The sequence below is a fragment of the Phyllosticta capitalensis genome, assembly GCF_038381095.1.
Source record: "Phyllosticta capitalensis strain CBS 128856 chromosome Unknown BKA78scaffold_10, whole genome shotgun sequence".
Classification (NCBI taxonomy): Eukaryota; Fungi; Ascomycota; class Dothideomycetes; order Botryosphaeriales; family Phyllostictaceae; genus Phyllosticta; species Phyllosticta capitalensis.
This window is the reverse complement of record NW_027117448.1, coordinates 641,769-656,720: the sequence shown is the minus strand read 5'-3', so window position 1 is coordinate 656,720 and position 14,952 is coordinate 641,769. Positions and strand designations below refer to the sequence as shown.

At 52.8% G+C, this 14,952-nt stretch overlaps 5 protein-coding genes across 5 annotated transcripts; 3 read left to right on the top strand and 2 right to left on the bottom strand.

Moving 5' to 3' along the window:
• The first annotated feature begins 2,774 nt into the window (after positions 1–2,774).
• BKA78DRAFT_29507 (major facilitator superfamily domain-containing protein) lies at positions 2,775–5,661 on the top strand. The gene is made up of 4 exons (XM_066886430.1): positions 2,775–3,147; positions 3,197–3,905; positions 3,950–5,181; positions 5,246–5,661. Exons 1-4 carry the CDS (start codon positions 3,003–3,005, stop codon positions 5,431–5,433), a joined length of 2,274 nt encoding a protein of 757 aa, XP_066740407.1. The 5' UTR covers positions 2,775–3,002; the 3' UTR covers positions 5,434–5,661.
• On the top strand, positions 5,244–5,847 carry BKA78DRAFT_29504 (uncharacterized protein). Its single transcript, XM_066886427.1, has one exon. The coding sequence runs from the start codon at positions 5,490–5,492 to the stop codon at positions 5,802–5,804; it is 315 nt and encodes a 104-aa protein (XP_066740406.1). The 5' UTR covers positions 5,244–5,489; the 3' UTR covers positions 5,805–5,847.
• Positions 5,848–10,801: 4,954 nt separating this feature from the next.
• On the top strand, positions 10,802–11,245 carry BKA78DRAFT_298808 (uncharacterized protein; the record flags this gene model as incomplete). Its single annotated transcript, XM_066886973.1, has 1 exon — positions 10,802–11,245. The coding sequence occupies one exon, from the start codon at positions 10,802–10,804 to the stop codon at positions 11,243–11,245; it is 444 nt and encodes a 147-aa protein (XP_066740405.1).
• A 1,486-nt stretch (positions 11,246–12,731) lies between these two features.
• On the bottom strand, positions 12,732–13,169 carry BKA78DRAFT_360608 (uncharacterized protein; the record flags this gene model as incomplete). Its single annotated transcript, XM_066892418.1, has 1 exon — positions 12,732–13,169. A coding segment is annotated over one exon (438 nt), but the record flags the coding sequence as incomplete, so codon positions are not given.
• A 444-nt stretch (positions 13,170–13,613) lies between these two features.
• On the bottom strand, positions 13,614–14,761 carry BKA78DRAFT_323274 (uncharacterized protein). The gene is made up of 2 exons (XM_066889189.1): positions 14,272–14,761; positions 13,614–14,197 (listed from the first exon to the last, which is right to left on the bottom strand). The coding sequence occupies exons 1-2, from the start codon at positions 14,559–14,561 to the stop codon at positions 13,942–13,944; spliced, it is 546 nt and encodes a 181-aa protein (XP_066740403.1). The 5' UTR covers positions 14,562–14,761; the 3' UTR covers positions 13,614–13,941.
• Positions 14,762–14,952: the final 191 nt, after the last annotated feature.

Sequence of the window (14,952 nt, the reverse complement as noted above, 5' to 3'; positions counted from 1 at the left end):
AGTGATTAAGGATTAAACACAAGACGAAGAGAGAGTGTAGGTTGTTCTAGCCGGTTTGTGATGGGAGTCGTGTAAAGGGCGAAGCTTTGCTTCGTCAATGAAAGGACGCGAACTGAAGCCCGCAGTTGTAATGAATGCAATGGAAAAGCAAGTGGAGAGTTGGTGTTGAGTGCAGACAAACGGTGCCCGGCTTTGGTCCTTATAGACTGCCATTGAAAGGGGCCGCGATGAACGGTTTGAGCCTCATCCACCCTCCATGTTGGGCTGCGCCTCGGCCGACTGCCGCGAGTAGGTAGGTGGAGCATCAAAAGCGCCCTCAGGATCACCGCCACCGAGCCTCCAATTGCAATGTCCCCAGGAAATAAGCATAGCGGGTCCACGGAGCTGGCCTTGGAGGGCTGATGGCGAAGCCGTTGCTTGGACCGGTAAGAGGCAAGGGCACCGAATAGGAGAGCGACGGTGTTGGCGGACCATGTCAGACCTTTGGACGCCACGGCGAACAAACTGAAATGGAGCTTCGTTCCAGAGCAGTGCAAATTGCTGAGGCTGAAGCCCGGGCCTAAATATGGAGCGCTAGAGGAGTCGAGGTGCTTTTCGAGTAAGCGGCGCGGCTAGTACATGAGGCCGTCGTGAACTTTTGGCGGATGCGGGAGCGCTAGGCAAGAGACGTCACTTCCGCTGGCTTGCTTGCCCGAGCAAAGTCAGCGTGTCGAATGGAAAGCGAGTACGAGTGACATTGTTCGCTCAATTTCCTGCATAGAATGCCAACATGAGCAATGCAGACGAAATGAATCAATGGATCCTCTCAAGTCCTGATGCGATAGTAGAATAGTAGTCCACTATCGGTTGAAAGCAGAGTCTTCAAATGGATATTGAGGTCGAACGTGATGGGTCAGGGCAAGATGCGTAGAAGTCGGCTTCTGCACCGAAAGAGGCAAGATGATCGACAGGAAGCAGAGCGAGGGCAGGGAAAGGTCGGGTCCATAGTCCGTCAAAGCGTTCCCCACACGCCAAACCAAGTCCACACGCGTTTTCGGCATTCGGCACCCCTGTCTGCGAGGTCGACTCTGTCATTTGGAGATAGATCAAGCTGACGAGTTTTTCTCATGCTGCAGTGGCGATGGAATGGGCGAAAAGTGCAAGGCAATTTGCTGATGCCGAAGCTCATATCCAAGCCATCGTCAGACGAGTGATTGGCCACCCACGAATCCAAGATGCAAGTCGATCATGACGACGATTTTTGTCTGAGAACTCTCCAGGTCGTCCTCAACTCCGGGGCCGTCGCGTTTCAGAGCGTTGGTGGAGCTTTTTAGCCTGAGGAAAAACGCCGTGGCGGGAACCAGAGACTCAGGATTCTAGCACAGTGACAGTCAGCCAGCCGCTGAACAAAGTGGGCGACTTGTCGAGCGTCTTTGCGCCACTCTGCAATTTCCCTAGAGCGCGCACAACTTCAAACGTCGTGAAGATGGTCTCTTGGGTCCAGAGCATGCGCGAATGTGGTCTTGGGCCTCACCGATGCTTTTCTCACTGCAGGCCAAAAGTCTTGGCCGATGATTAAGAAGAGGTCTTGCCCCGTCGAGGCATGTGGAAAGGCACGCGGGCAATCCCGTCAAAGTCGTCGAATTATTCCCGAAAATTCTGTGACGACACTCCAGGGATGGGCGAACGGTCATAACTCTGTTTGTCGCAAGCTTGGCGCTGGGTCGTGAGGCTTGAAGAAATCGGTGATTTCATGGAGACGATGTTGTCGCAAAATCCGATCTTCTAACGAACCCCGCATCTTGTATACCTGATTGGTCAGAGATGCTTTGTTGCCGGTGTTTCAGACGAGCAGAGTGTTTTGACAGTGTCCCTTCTCCAAAACCTTCTTCGGCGAGAGCTGTACAACTTGGCAGACTTGATACCGTTGCGAGTCAGTCGGTCAGCCATGGGACTCCACCCAGATACAATGGAACCGGTTTTGAGTGCCATTTTTGCTTGATTCAGCATTGATGCTTCGGTCGATCAGGACAACGTGTCTAGCTGTGGTCTGATGGCTGTTCGAGCGCAGATCTATGGCGACATTGATGAGGAGAGGTTGAAAAGAAGATGGCGAGGATAGGCTGGCCAACGCAAGGCAGCGGAGCCAAGACGATGGCGGGCACGAAGCTTTCTCCGCAGAGTGACAGACTTGGCGATGAATGTTTCAGAAAAGGCAGATGGTGAATCAGGCCATGAGAGACGACCAGTCGTTTGCGCCGGGCGCACCGCGTAAGGCCGGACAACGAGGGACCCGAGGCCGAAGAGGATGGATGCGTGGTTGCAAAGCACGTGGACCTGCGTCTGGCAGGCATTTCAGGGAGTGTGATGTGCGTCAAGGCTTTTGGCTGCAAAGCTTGATGTGCGGACCCCGGCTGCAGGGGGTCGAGGCTGGTCATGCTGCCGGAGAGGTGCTCACGGGGCACGCGCTGACATGAAGAAGCGGTGTACGCGTGATGATAACTCGCAAAAGAAAAAATGCCGTTATCGTGTCGAACATGGCAGTAGCAATGATTCTGCGGGGTTGAAGGCCTGAGAAAGAAGCAAGGAGAGGCAGCTTGGCTGGCGTCATGTTCGGCTCGTCCTTTTGCAAACGGGCTGGGGAAGCACAGGCAGGGTCCTGCCGCCCGGACACCTTGTGCAGCTCCCCAGCTCCCGCGCACGCCGTCATGCATCTGATCTGATCCTGAACACGAACTCGCCGCGCCCGTCATAGAGAAATCCTCTCGACGTGCTCTTCTCCCCTCAGGCTCTCTCCCACCGACTGTCCGACATGCGTCAATCCCCGACGCCTCAAACGCCTACTCAACCAGGCCCACGGGACGCCTCATCCTCCGCGCCATCGTTGTGCTTTTGACCGCATCTCCTTCGTTTTGCAAGCACAGGTACGCTCATCCTAGGACCCACTCTTTTATGAGTCTATATACTCGTCCGTCGCCCTCTTCCTCTCACCTCACCTTTCATCAACATCTCCCACAACAATCATGGTCCGGTGGCTGCCCTCCAGGACAAAGGGAGAGCCTCCCTCCCCCAATCGGGGCTCCGACGACTCTGACAGGTCGGCGGATAACAGGCCAGCCAAATGGTCTTTGGGCATTCTGAACGATAAGGAAACCGACGAAGTCCCGGGTATGTTTCTCAACAGCTCAACCATTTCAATCTGCTAATGTCTCACTAGGATCTATTCTTCTCCTCTCCAAGGTTTCCAACCGCAACGAGCCTCTGGGTTTGAAAAATGTCCCCGCTAGAACCTCTTCATCCTCCCTCCCCTCGCCGCTGCCTTCCTCGATTCGGCGCAGCTTATCGCAGACGCGCGAGGAAAAACGAACACCAGACGGCAAAATCATCCTAAATCCACAACCAGACGAATCTCACAACGACCCCTTGAATTGGCCTGCAATCCGCCGCGATGCTGCGCTTTTGTCTCTGGGATTTTACTGCATGCTGGGCGGCGGCATGACTCCCATCCTGGCCGCTGGTTTTCAAAATGTTGCCAGTACGTACGGTGTTTCCGTGTCAAGAGTTGCTCTTACGACGGGATTGTACATGATGGGAATGGGTGTGGGTGGTGTTTTTGCATCTCCCACCGCCATTTTGTACGGAAAAAGAACCGTGTACCTTGCTGGTGCCGTTCTTTTTGTCGTCTCGGCCATTTGGTGCGCCCTGTCGCCCAATTACTCATCCCTGCTCGTCGCGAGAATCTTCCAGGGTATTGCAGTCTCCCCGGTCGAATGCCTACCGTCTGCCACCATTGCCGAGATTTTTTTCCTGCACGAACGCGCTTATCGCTTGGGCATTTACACGCTGCTCCTGCTCGGAGGCAAAAATTTGATTCCATTGGTGAGCGCCGCCATTATCAACTCTCTGGGCTGGAGATGGGTATTTTGGTAAGTTTGTGTGTTGCAATTTTCGAACTTCGCTAACTTTTCAGGATGGTGGCCATCATCGTCGCATTTGGCGGAGTTTTGTTGTTTTTCTTTGTCCCCGAAACCTTTTGGGACCGGACACCACGGCCGCGTCGCAAAAGCCGCCGCTCCAGGAACCCATCGCCTGGGCATTCACGCAAACATTCCATTTTCGGCCACAGGACGCCCAAAGCATCCGAACCAAATTTGAATGAACTGAACGAAAAGCTGGCAGACCACCATGATAAGCGCCGCCAAGACGCTCATGTCGGATTCGTTGAGCCTGAGCATCATCACCACGGCGGTGATGCTGAAAAGCAGGCTGCCAGTGGCACTGACGACACTCCGGATATCACTGTCTCGGCAGCACCTGAACCACCCAAGGAGGGCGACTATTTCAACCACAACGCATCGTCCGAGCACAAGCACAGGGAGACTGCACAGGAAACCCATGGCACACCAAAAGAAGGGGACCCCGGACACCTACGTCCTGCCCTGAAAACATCCCAACCCTCGACGCCTGCTGGCGAAGGAACACCCACAGCTGGTCGTCATGTCTCCATATCCCCAGCGCTTTCTGAGAAACCCTCCATGAACCACCTGGACCACGACATTGAGACTGCGTCCCAGATTTCAGCTGCTCCGTCCATGACCCCTTCGCACAAATACACTGAGCGCCATAGAGAAGCTCCAAAAAAGACTTATGCTCAGACTTTGGCCATTTTCAACGGTCGCCTTAGCGGCGACAATTGGTTCAAGGTTGCGCTCCGCCCATTCATTCTCTACGCATACCCCGCCATTCTCTGGTCGAGTCTTGTGTACTCGCTCTCCGTCGGTTGGCTGATTGTGCTGTCCGAGAGTGTTAGCGACATTTACCGCAAAAGGGACACCTACAACTTTACCTCGTTGCAGACCGGTCTTGTATACCTCTCGCCCTTCATTGGAGGCGTCCTGGGAACTGCCGTCGCAGGCAAGGTCTCTGATGTCATCGTACGCTTCATGTCTCGACGCAACGACGGCATTTACGAGCCAGAGTTCCGCCTCGTCATGGCCATTCCGGTTGCCATCACCACGGCAATGGGTCTCATGGGCTTCGGCTGGTCGGCCGAAGAGCGAGACGCCTGGATCGTCCCAACCGTCTTCTTCGGCATCATCAGTTTCGGTTGCTCCCTCGGCAGTACTACAGCCATCACCTTTGCGGTCGACAGCTACCGCATCTACGCGGGTGAGGCGCTCGTGACGCTCAACTTTTCCAAAAGTAAGTCCTCCCCATCACCATCACTCCGCATTCTGCCAACATGCCGCTAACACGCTCCTGCCAGACATCTTCCACGGCCTCGTCTTCTCCCTCTTCTTCACCCACTGGCTGGAATCCGACGGCCCAAAGACGGTCTTTTTGATCATTGGCGGCATCCAGGTCGCGTGCCTTTTCGCTACGATACCCATGTACATTTACGGCAAGAGAGCGCGCATGTGGACGGTGCGTAAGAAGCTCATGGAGAAGTTTTAGATGAAGTGGTTGTCCGACGCTACGTCGAAAGAGGACGAGAGAGTGAGGGTAGGGGCATGTTGGGGGAATTTCCTTTCTTTTTTGGGGATGGCGACGCCATGTGCCATGCGAACGAATCAACAATTAATGTCGCTTACGATCTTGGTTGGGATCATTGGATTGGGGGGATTTTTTTTTTTTTTTTCTGGATAGGATTGGATTGGATTGGCAGGTTAGGTACCCGTGGCGTTGCATTTGTGGCTGGCTTGGCTAGGTCGACCCGACTGCGGCTTCTGCCGTGCTGCCAGCTATGTCTCATTTTCTGGGGGGCTATTTTTGGGGTGCGTGTGGTTCATCTTGGCGGGTTGGTGGAAAGCAATTTGACAATTTGATGATTTACCACCGACTACCGGCCCGGGCAGCGCTCGGGTGGGTTGGTTGGTTGGGTTGATGCATCTGAGTTGAAAGTCTTTCGTTTCATTTTTGACTACCTTTCTTGTATATCCACCTTTCAGAACGACTTGTTGGCTTCATTGTTTGTAGGTGTTGGCTGTGTCTGGGTTTGGTGATGTTCATTTTTTTCTTTTGGTTGTTGTCGAAAGGGGGGTGTTGCGTACCCCTGAATTGACCCTGAGTGTCCGTGTCACGCCTGCCCGATGTGGAACAAGGAAGTATCTCTCCACGTGCATAAGGTCTGCTTTTTTGGGCAGGTAGACGCACATGATGACCTTGTGGCGCCTGATGGTAGATCTGGAGGTATAAAACTCGCTTCCTTCCCGCAGTCTCTGTGCTTGTTCAACAGCCTGTCTGCATCCCCTTTGGCTTAAGGCGGATGCCGTGAACGAGTTCACTGTGGTCTTGATGGTATACAAAGCCTTCACTTGTGTAAGACCCTCCGGCGCGCAAATGCTGAGAAAGTTGCGGTGGGAATTTTTCAATTGTTAGGAGTGTTTGGCTGTAGAATGTAGACGGGAATCAGCATTGTGCAACAGCGACGCACATCGCCAACAACTAACCGCAGCAAAAGACACGTTGCGGAAGCCACTGTCAAGAGAACAAAGTCCTCCATTTCCCTCACGAGGTCACCCCAGCGGCGCCAGAGACGGACAGCAACAAGTGTGAAGCAACGATTTCCTTCTCGCCAAAGTGAACAGTTTCAGATGCTGCGTTTTCCCAGTCTTCAGGAGTCATGGCTGGTGATGCGCAGGTCGACGTCGTGGATGAGGGAGAGGAGGAGGGGGTTTTTATAGCCTCCACTCTGAGCCCTCTGCGAGCCCCACGCCTGAAATGGCTGGATGATGTGGTCGAATCTCTGTCACGCGACCCCTAAGTCCAGTCTATTGGCCGGAGCTTTTTGCGTATTCGCATGGCTGGCTGCGGAGTCGGAAGGCCGCATGTGGCGCGAGCGTCGAGCTGGTGGTATAAAAGCCGTATCATCTTGCTGTCGCTCTGCTGTGTCCATTGCATCTTCGCCTCTGTCTTTGAAGACTCCGGTGACAAAAAAAACACTTGCTGCTTTGGGGACTTGTTACAGGCCAGAAGACTCGTATCACTTTGTCTGCGCGTGTGGATGCGCAGATTTGAGGAAATCTTGCAGTTGTCCGCGAGGCAATCATTCGACAGTTGTGTCTCCGTCGTCGTGGGAAAATGTTGATGCTGGCGGTCGTATGCTGTCATTGAAAAGCATCGTCGTGCGGTGATGATGCCGAAGAAGCTACCCTGTCTTGGCCGTGTTGAGGATGCAAGGAAATGGGGGAGAGAAGACACCGGAAACAGAGTTCATGTTTAGTATGATTTGGACCGCAGTCAATCGCCCTCTTGGGTGACTGCTATTGAGTCGGTGTTCCCACTGTGGTGTCGAGATCGAGGATGAAAGGTGAAAGGCAGGGGCTTTTATACCTTTCCTCATGTCCAGCGCCCCGTACAGAGACACTGTTAACCGCTGCTCCAGCTGTCATGCACGCCTACCGCGACGGTCACGCGCTGTTACCTACAGCTCAATATCTCGTGAAATTCCGGTCCCTCGGCTGCTGACCAAATGGGGAAGAGCAATGGGTATAAAACGCGGCTCTCCAAACCTCCAACCGTTCCTTATTTCATCTACATCAAGGTTTTCATGTCAGAAAGCATGTTTCCGGAGTCGTTTACCGGAAATGCACTTGGTGTACACCGCTATCAGTTGCACTCTTGTCTGCGGAGTGTTGCTTTTCGCAGTCCTACCTTTTCAAGCTGCAGGGAACTCAGGGGTTCGATGATGCGTGATGCCGCTTCGTAACGCGAGCGATATGCGATGGAGATCAACACTTTGAGATGACGCTGATAGAGAAAAGACAAAAGAGATTGTTTTTCTGGTGGCTTCAAGAATAAATCAGCGCCACGGACCGAAAGCAAAAGAAGTGGATGCGAATAGTTCGGGGACCAGACAGTATGCGGCATGTCAAGCCACGTGCATTCTCAGAATCAAGACCTGCCTTGATGAGTGAGTTCAAAGATGCGGGAGTTGAAGAGTTTTTAAAGTCGAGAACTGAAATCTAAGGCCCCAGGTTTGGCTCGTGGAGTCGCTGTCGCGTGATCTGGTGGCGCGGTCAGGGGTTGCGCCGGAGGGCTGGAGCTCCGCTCAGTGGAGTATAAAAGCAGCCCAAATCCCTCCTTTGCGACCTCAAGCAGAGCCTCCAGATTTCTGTGCAAGAACACACGATTTCGGGGTCGGGGACAGACTCACTGCGTCCAGACACACTGACCGGTTTCACTTTTGCGTCTGCGTCTGCGCAGTCAGTCTTTCTTCCTGTCTCTCAGGGGACTTCAAGGAACGGCCAGGGGCGCTCGATGTTACAAGTTGTCCGCATTAATTGATCATGACGTTCGTCCTGCCATAACAATTGTGACAAGATTCCGCTAAAGACCAACATGAGGTTAATATAGTACTTAAAACACACCTCAAGGCCCTGAAAGTGTCTGTATAGCAAGGTCCAGGACCAAACAAGTAGACCCGGTTTTTTACAGGCCACTTTGTGTACGAAGTTGACAAGCAGAATGAGTGATTTGGTCCAAAAGAAAGAGCAAAGAGGAGAGGACTTTATAGTGCTGCGACTGTAGAAGGTTGTGAATAGAGTCCCCTCTCAATTCCACGTGCCCTGATCACACGACACAGGATGCAGCATGAGGCTTCGGCTTTTTCCTGTTCAGAGGTATAAATGCAGTGCGGAGCAGACCATGAACGCCTCTATTTGTGGTCCAAGGCTGATCCAGCGACCTCGTAGTGACAAAACGTCAAGCAAAGGATACACTGTGGAGGAGTGTGTCACAGTTGGTAGCAGTGGCTGGGCGGTTACGATCTCTTGTTTTTGATGTGAAATCTGTTGTTCCAAGATGATGACAGACGCAGCTAAGATTTGACATTGACGACTGTTATTGAATAATGATGGTGAAAAAGAAAACCAGAAAGCCGCACAAAGTCTTGGGATTGGTAGCGCGTGAGGCTTCGGCGATGAAACTGCAGAAGAACAGTGCATCGTCAGAGCTTTCCGGGTCCAGCGAGTATGGTGTTTCCGAATCTTGCATTCGTGACGCTGGAATCGTCGGACTCACTTGAGCAATGACGCTTTCGGGGCGACGAGTGGAACCCTTTTATATCTCTTTCAACTCACCAGGTGCCACTTGGTCCTGGAAAATTCCATGCGCCAGCAAACCGTGCCCGTCGCGTGATATGGGCGATTGCAAAAATCGGCAAGGACTTCAGGCAACTCATGCCATACGCGGAAACGGTGAGAAGACAACCAGCGCAGCGGGACGATGACGTTCGCCGTCTCCAGTCATTTTTCCGTATTGCCCTTTTCCGCTGATTCGGGCGGAATTTTGCGGGCGGTCGTCTAAACGGTTTCTTGCGACGACCTATTCGCTTTCCAGGTCAACTGAGAGCGGTGAGTGCAACAACTCGTACGGACAGGCGGAGTTTCGGGAGCAAGTCAAGAATTTTCTTGTGTGGATTCGGGGCTCCTTTTCTCGATGGGTTGAAGCAAGCAGGGGTCGAGCAAGCCAGGTAGACCGGGGAGCTGGCAGCTTTAGGCGTAGTTGGTCTGAGAAGCAATTCTGATGGGAGAAAGAGGTCTGGACGCGCCTGCCGGTGCGGTCACGAATGACGTCACTGGCAGTGCGGCATATGCCCGTACCTACCTTGCAGCAAGCAACCGTCGAGTAAGCAGGGCGTCTTGCAGGCGCGCGCACATTCCAGCAGAACAACAACAAACGACTTCCTGCTTTTCGAAGAAACTGTACTGCAATTAAGCGACTGCTGGAGATGGAAGTCTGCGCGCTCTAGGTCCAGCGCAGTCACCCATGACGTCACTCATTGTTGTTCCGGCAGCACACAGGCGCGCCCGTCCTCTGGCGCGCGTCCTGCTTGGCAAAACAACCAACTCGCTTGACCATTGTCAGAAACAGATTTTCGATCAAATGTTCAAAAGTCAGGAATTCGGCCACCGGATGACAGCAGTGCGCACGTCAAGAATCTTCAACATGCAAGCAAAGCAGTGCTCGCGCAACTTGTCAGTGCCGTCGTCGCATACTTGAAATATCGCGTCACCACCCAGGCACAAGACCGGCATATCGACTTTGTGTTATTTACCCAAGGCCGAGTCTCCTTTGCGTCCATCTACACTCATACAAGGTTAGCCATGTTGACCGAGAGACTTTACTTGTCTGTCCAGATTGAATGCCATGGTTCCTTCAAACCTGCAGAGCTCTAACCCAATCACCGACATGAAGCGCGCTAACATATGAAGATGAGGAGGGAAAAAAGGGCCCGCTAAGCTTTTACCGACAGGGAAGGACCTTTCGATTCCCGCCCTGCATCGCCTTCTCTTGGTAGGCCCCGCGTCTTGTAGGGATCTATGGACTAATGATCTGCTGTAATTTCTTTTGAATGCACCACACTAATCGGCCTTGTAGGGGGATGCGGCTCAATCTGCCTATTTCATTCGGCTCTTTTTAAGCCTATTTTAGAGAATTTGAGCACACACCAGGCCCAGAGCAAGGCGTAGCAGAAGGTCAACCTGGACGCTTCCAACAATCGACTCAAGTCATGTCTTTACACCCGATCCTTGTCATCTCATATCCTCGTCCAGTGTTAAACGTCAACCGCCGTGTCGCCGGGCAAGCAAATCGGACATCCTTTCACATAGCTTACCGATCCGACAGACCGTCCTCCCGCTTTAACTGATAAAGAGGTGAGCAATTCCGACGGCAGTTCGTTGGGCTGCGGACGTGCGAAGGTATTTAGAGGTAGCTTTGCGCCGAGTTTGACTACACAGCCAAAATTTAAGCATGCACATGCTCCCTCCACATCCACACTCTCTTCGAACAATAGGAACACGCTCTTTCGCAACCCAAAATGAAATCCCTCCTTTTCATCTTCTTCATGGCATCGATCCTCTCTCTCGCTGCCGCCGACTGCAGTGGCATCGTCGGCTTCTTGAAACAGACCCTCACTGGCGACAAGGTACGCCAAACCAATCCTCTCTTCCTCCCCTTCCACGCCCAACTTCTACAGCAAAGGCCAAAAACTGACATCATCCTCAATCTGCAGCCTCAAAATAAAGCCCTCCCCAAAAACAAGCGCGTCCTACCGACTCAATGCGAAATCTGGAACGCGGTTCAAGGCTGCAAGAGCGGTTTGGGGAAGAACTGCGGTTCAGTCAATTGCAACCTGTACGACGGCTCGTGCGGCTTCTCAGGGACAAAGCTCGCCGACGCGTACACGGAAAACGATCAGGGCGATTCGGTTTTCTTTGACCCCTATTGCAATTACGGTCCAAGCCCTTGCAAGAATGGTTAGAGCGGAGAAAAACTAGAATGCGTTTGGCTTCTCCACAAGGCCTATTTCGACAGTGTGTCGAGCAAAGAAGTTTTAAGTCGATCGGTACGCGCTCGAAGGAAACCATGGACGGCGAACCATAGTCGTAGCGGTGTTGTAATCGCCTTTCTGAGATGCGAACTCCGGAGTAGCGCTCAGTCGTTCCGTCGTTCAATCATTAGTAGACGCAATAGAATCACGTTTCCGAAACCAAGCACATGGCACCGGCTTCGACGACCTCTCTTGGATAAAGAACTGTCCTGCGCTGCACTGACCTCCCATGAGCCATATCGGCATGGTTTGAACGACGCCAACAGCCAAAGAGTCCTCACAATGGCAAATCGATACTTTCTGTGGGGAGTGTGAGGCAGGTCCAAGGTTTCTGTGAGTAACCTTAGAGAAGTTTCCATTTTCGGAGGCAGCGTGTGAGTACGTTGAAAAACAATCTGTTGCCACATGGGGCACAAACTCAGTGTTCAATGATGATGATGATGATGACAATTCCGCAACACGTCCCTGGGGCAGCTTGAGTAATGTATGAGACACAGGAAAGACCAACCACGGAAATAGTAATTCTCTGAAAGGCGCGGCCGCAAAACCAGTGATTGACGTGTAGGGGCCCGCTCCATCCAACAAAGAGTAGTTTTGTGCGATAGGAATTTCCCCAGTGGTTGTTGGAATCGTTACAGAGCTCCAGCGTGCGAAGAAAGGAGGTTTAAATATGCTCAGATCGCCGGTCAGCAGATTCGTCGCACCGACACCCGGACCGCCGTACCTGCGCCCACGTGGTACTGTTCCTGTGCCGCTTACGCCAGTGCAACTTCTTCATGTGAGACCAGCGTCAGCATATGCTACTCGGTCAGAGCCATGTATACAGATATAAAAGGAAGCGACTCACGGTCTTAATTGCAGAGCAAGCAGTTCGAGCGTGACGGTTGGACACCAAGATAAGGACTTCGCGACTTTGGATTTGCTGCGTCTTGAATACCCCACTCTTTACTGTTGTCTTGCTTTCCTCGAAACAGGATAGACACTGGAAATTCAGGTGGAGTTCATCATTAAACTAATTCGCTGGTAATCAACGCATTTCAGTGATCTTTGCAAGCGCTTATCTTGGGACTATTTCTGATGTGCGGCAGAGTCGAGGAGCGGACAGTCACATCTTGCCTTGTAGATCTTTCTGTCTAGCGCGAGTAATCTCTGACGCTTTGGCGATGAGGAATTAGCAAAGGAAGGTCTCTGTTCTTCAAAGATTTGGCCGTAGTTGGCTTGATTTTATAGGCGAAAAAGGCTGCACTTGAGACTCACCTGATCACGAGGCACCACCGCGACTTCCCACTTCCTCCTACTCCAAGCAACAAAGCCTATTGACAAGTATTTGAAAACAGCCCGGAAGACGAAAACCACCAAATGACCCTTGCGGCTGCACTCTGCAAGCACTCTCCGCTATGCCGCGCCGCAAGCCACGATGCAACAACACTGGTTGCAGACGAGCGATAGTCCATGGTTCCTGCACTTGTGTTGGAGTGGCTTTCGATTGTCTGATAACGGCGGGCATTATCGAGTAGAAATCGTGGCTGGCGACCGGACAGAAAGTGAGCCCAAGCCAGAGCCCGGTCTCTTTTCTATTCGCGACACAGGCAGACGTGGGCAAGTGCCAACGGGCGGCAGAATCCCAAAAAAAGAAGGAGCAAAGAACAAAACAGCAGAACAGCAGCAGAAGCCGGGAGTTGAACTCCCGACCTCTGCTCCATTCCCCCGCCCACGCGCCCCCGAAAGAGGTAATTTGTAAATTACCGAGCACGTTGAGAGGTCGGCGGCGCTTTGAACTGACCAGGCAGCGATGTACAGCTCGTAATGTGCGCGGTTCTCTCACGGACGAGTTCCTTGGGGGTTTGGGCTGGGGTTTTGGGTTTATATCCTGGCTGGAATGGGTGAATCGAACCTCTGACTATACCGCAAGTCGCGCAAGTAGTCAAAACGGCTCCGCAGCCCACCTGACCCAAATCCCGTGCCCGACAGGTCCCAGAAGGTATTTAAGAGGCGGACAGTGAAGCTGAAATGAGCGACCGTCCTCACCACACCACTCGGAGCTGCTTCAACTTCGACTGGGAGGAAAATGGACTCTGTCTTTTCGAGGGAAGAAACGAACCTTACGACTTGTGTCCTCCTTTTCCTACTTCGCCCCTAACAGCTCGATTACTTGCTACAGGGATTGATGTACCACAGGGCTAGGGCACTGTTGAATGCAAATTCTCGAGCCCGTCAAGATTTTACACTGTTGGTACTCATTGTTGATGAACCATGCTGGTAAAGCAAAAGCTCAAGGAAAAACGTGGCTTAGAGGTTTGTCGGAGAGTCGTGAAGGACTGATTCTACGAAGTACGATATCAAAATGAACCGTCGCTCCTTCTGCACTCCAGCTTCTGAGACGCTGCAGCGCAACGAACATCGACATGACCACGTGCCGACCTCTTCATTTCAAGTCCCCAGAGCAATTGACGTGTGGATTCAACCGCTCCTGAGCCGTGACAACAAGAATATGCAGAGCATAAAGCAAACGCAACAGCGTTGACGTACGCCCAAGCATTCGTCCCGCAAGATAAGCTCAGCCACCGTACACGCCATCCACACCAAAGAGAGCCTTTGACAGCCTTTTAGACTCCAAAAGAAAAGAATCATGCGACGCGAAGTGCACAAGACAGCCGTCGTCCTGCGCCCAACTCTTCAAACCCGCGCACTAGACCGGCTGGTGCAATATGCAATGCGAGAAACCAAACATACGCGGCGGCCATCCAAGAAGCACCGTGACTCCAATGCAATGCTATAAGAAAGAAAGATCCACATCTGCATGAACAGTGCCGTTTCATCAAGCCACGTGCGTGCTGCAGGAGAAAGGGCATGAAAGACATGGATGGCATGCAAGCAAGCAGCCTGTCCTAACGGCAACCAAATTAGCGTCCGCACCGTTACAAGCTGCACGAGACGAATTGACGATTTCGACTTACGACACTGATGCAGGGCGAAGCAAAACATCGAAAGGGCCAGCGGGATGCGGGTTCCGTGAACAGATGGTGGCCCCCAATCCAGTCGGAAGGCCCCAAAAAGGAAGGAAACAGCGTCGATCAGGCGTACTCGCGCGACTCGTGCCAGAGCTCTCCCACAAAAAGGGCGACAAAGAGCAGGAACGTGACGACGGCAAACAGCGTGATGCGCCTATTGCGGCGCTGCGCCTCGTCTGTCCTGTCGATGATACACTCGTAGTCGGCGCGGGACGGCGACGGCGTGGTCGCAGCATGCACGTCTTGGACGTGTCGCGGGAGAAGCGGTTGCATGGTGACTGCAGCGGGCGGCGGCCAATTCGGGAGACGTCGACGGGCGATTGATGCTTTGGGGTTGCAATTGGAGCTGGAACAGATGGCGTGATGATGTCGACTGGCGATGTTGGATTGTTGTTCTGCTTGAAAGTTGATGGAGTGGGCAAATGCAGTGGAGCAGATGGCGTAGCTGTTGCACATTGTGCGACGTGGAGCCAACCAGACGGATGGGGTAGGTGTGACGCAACGCTCTCGGAGAGGCAGGCAGCTCGAGACGAATAATGGACCAACGGCCATGCCGCGGGCATGCTTCGACCTTGAATGGTGCCCGGCGACTAAAACGCCGCACCATGTCGCGGCTCCGTCGAAACT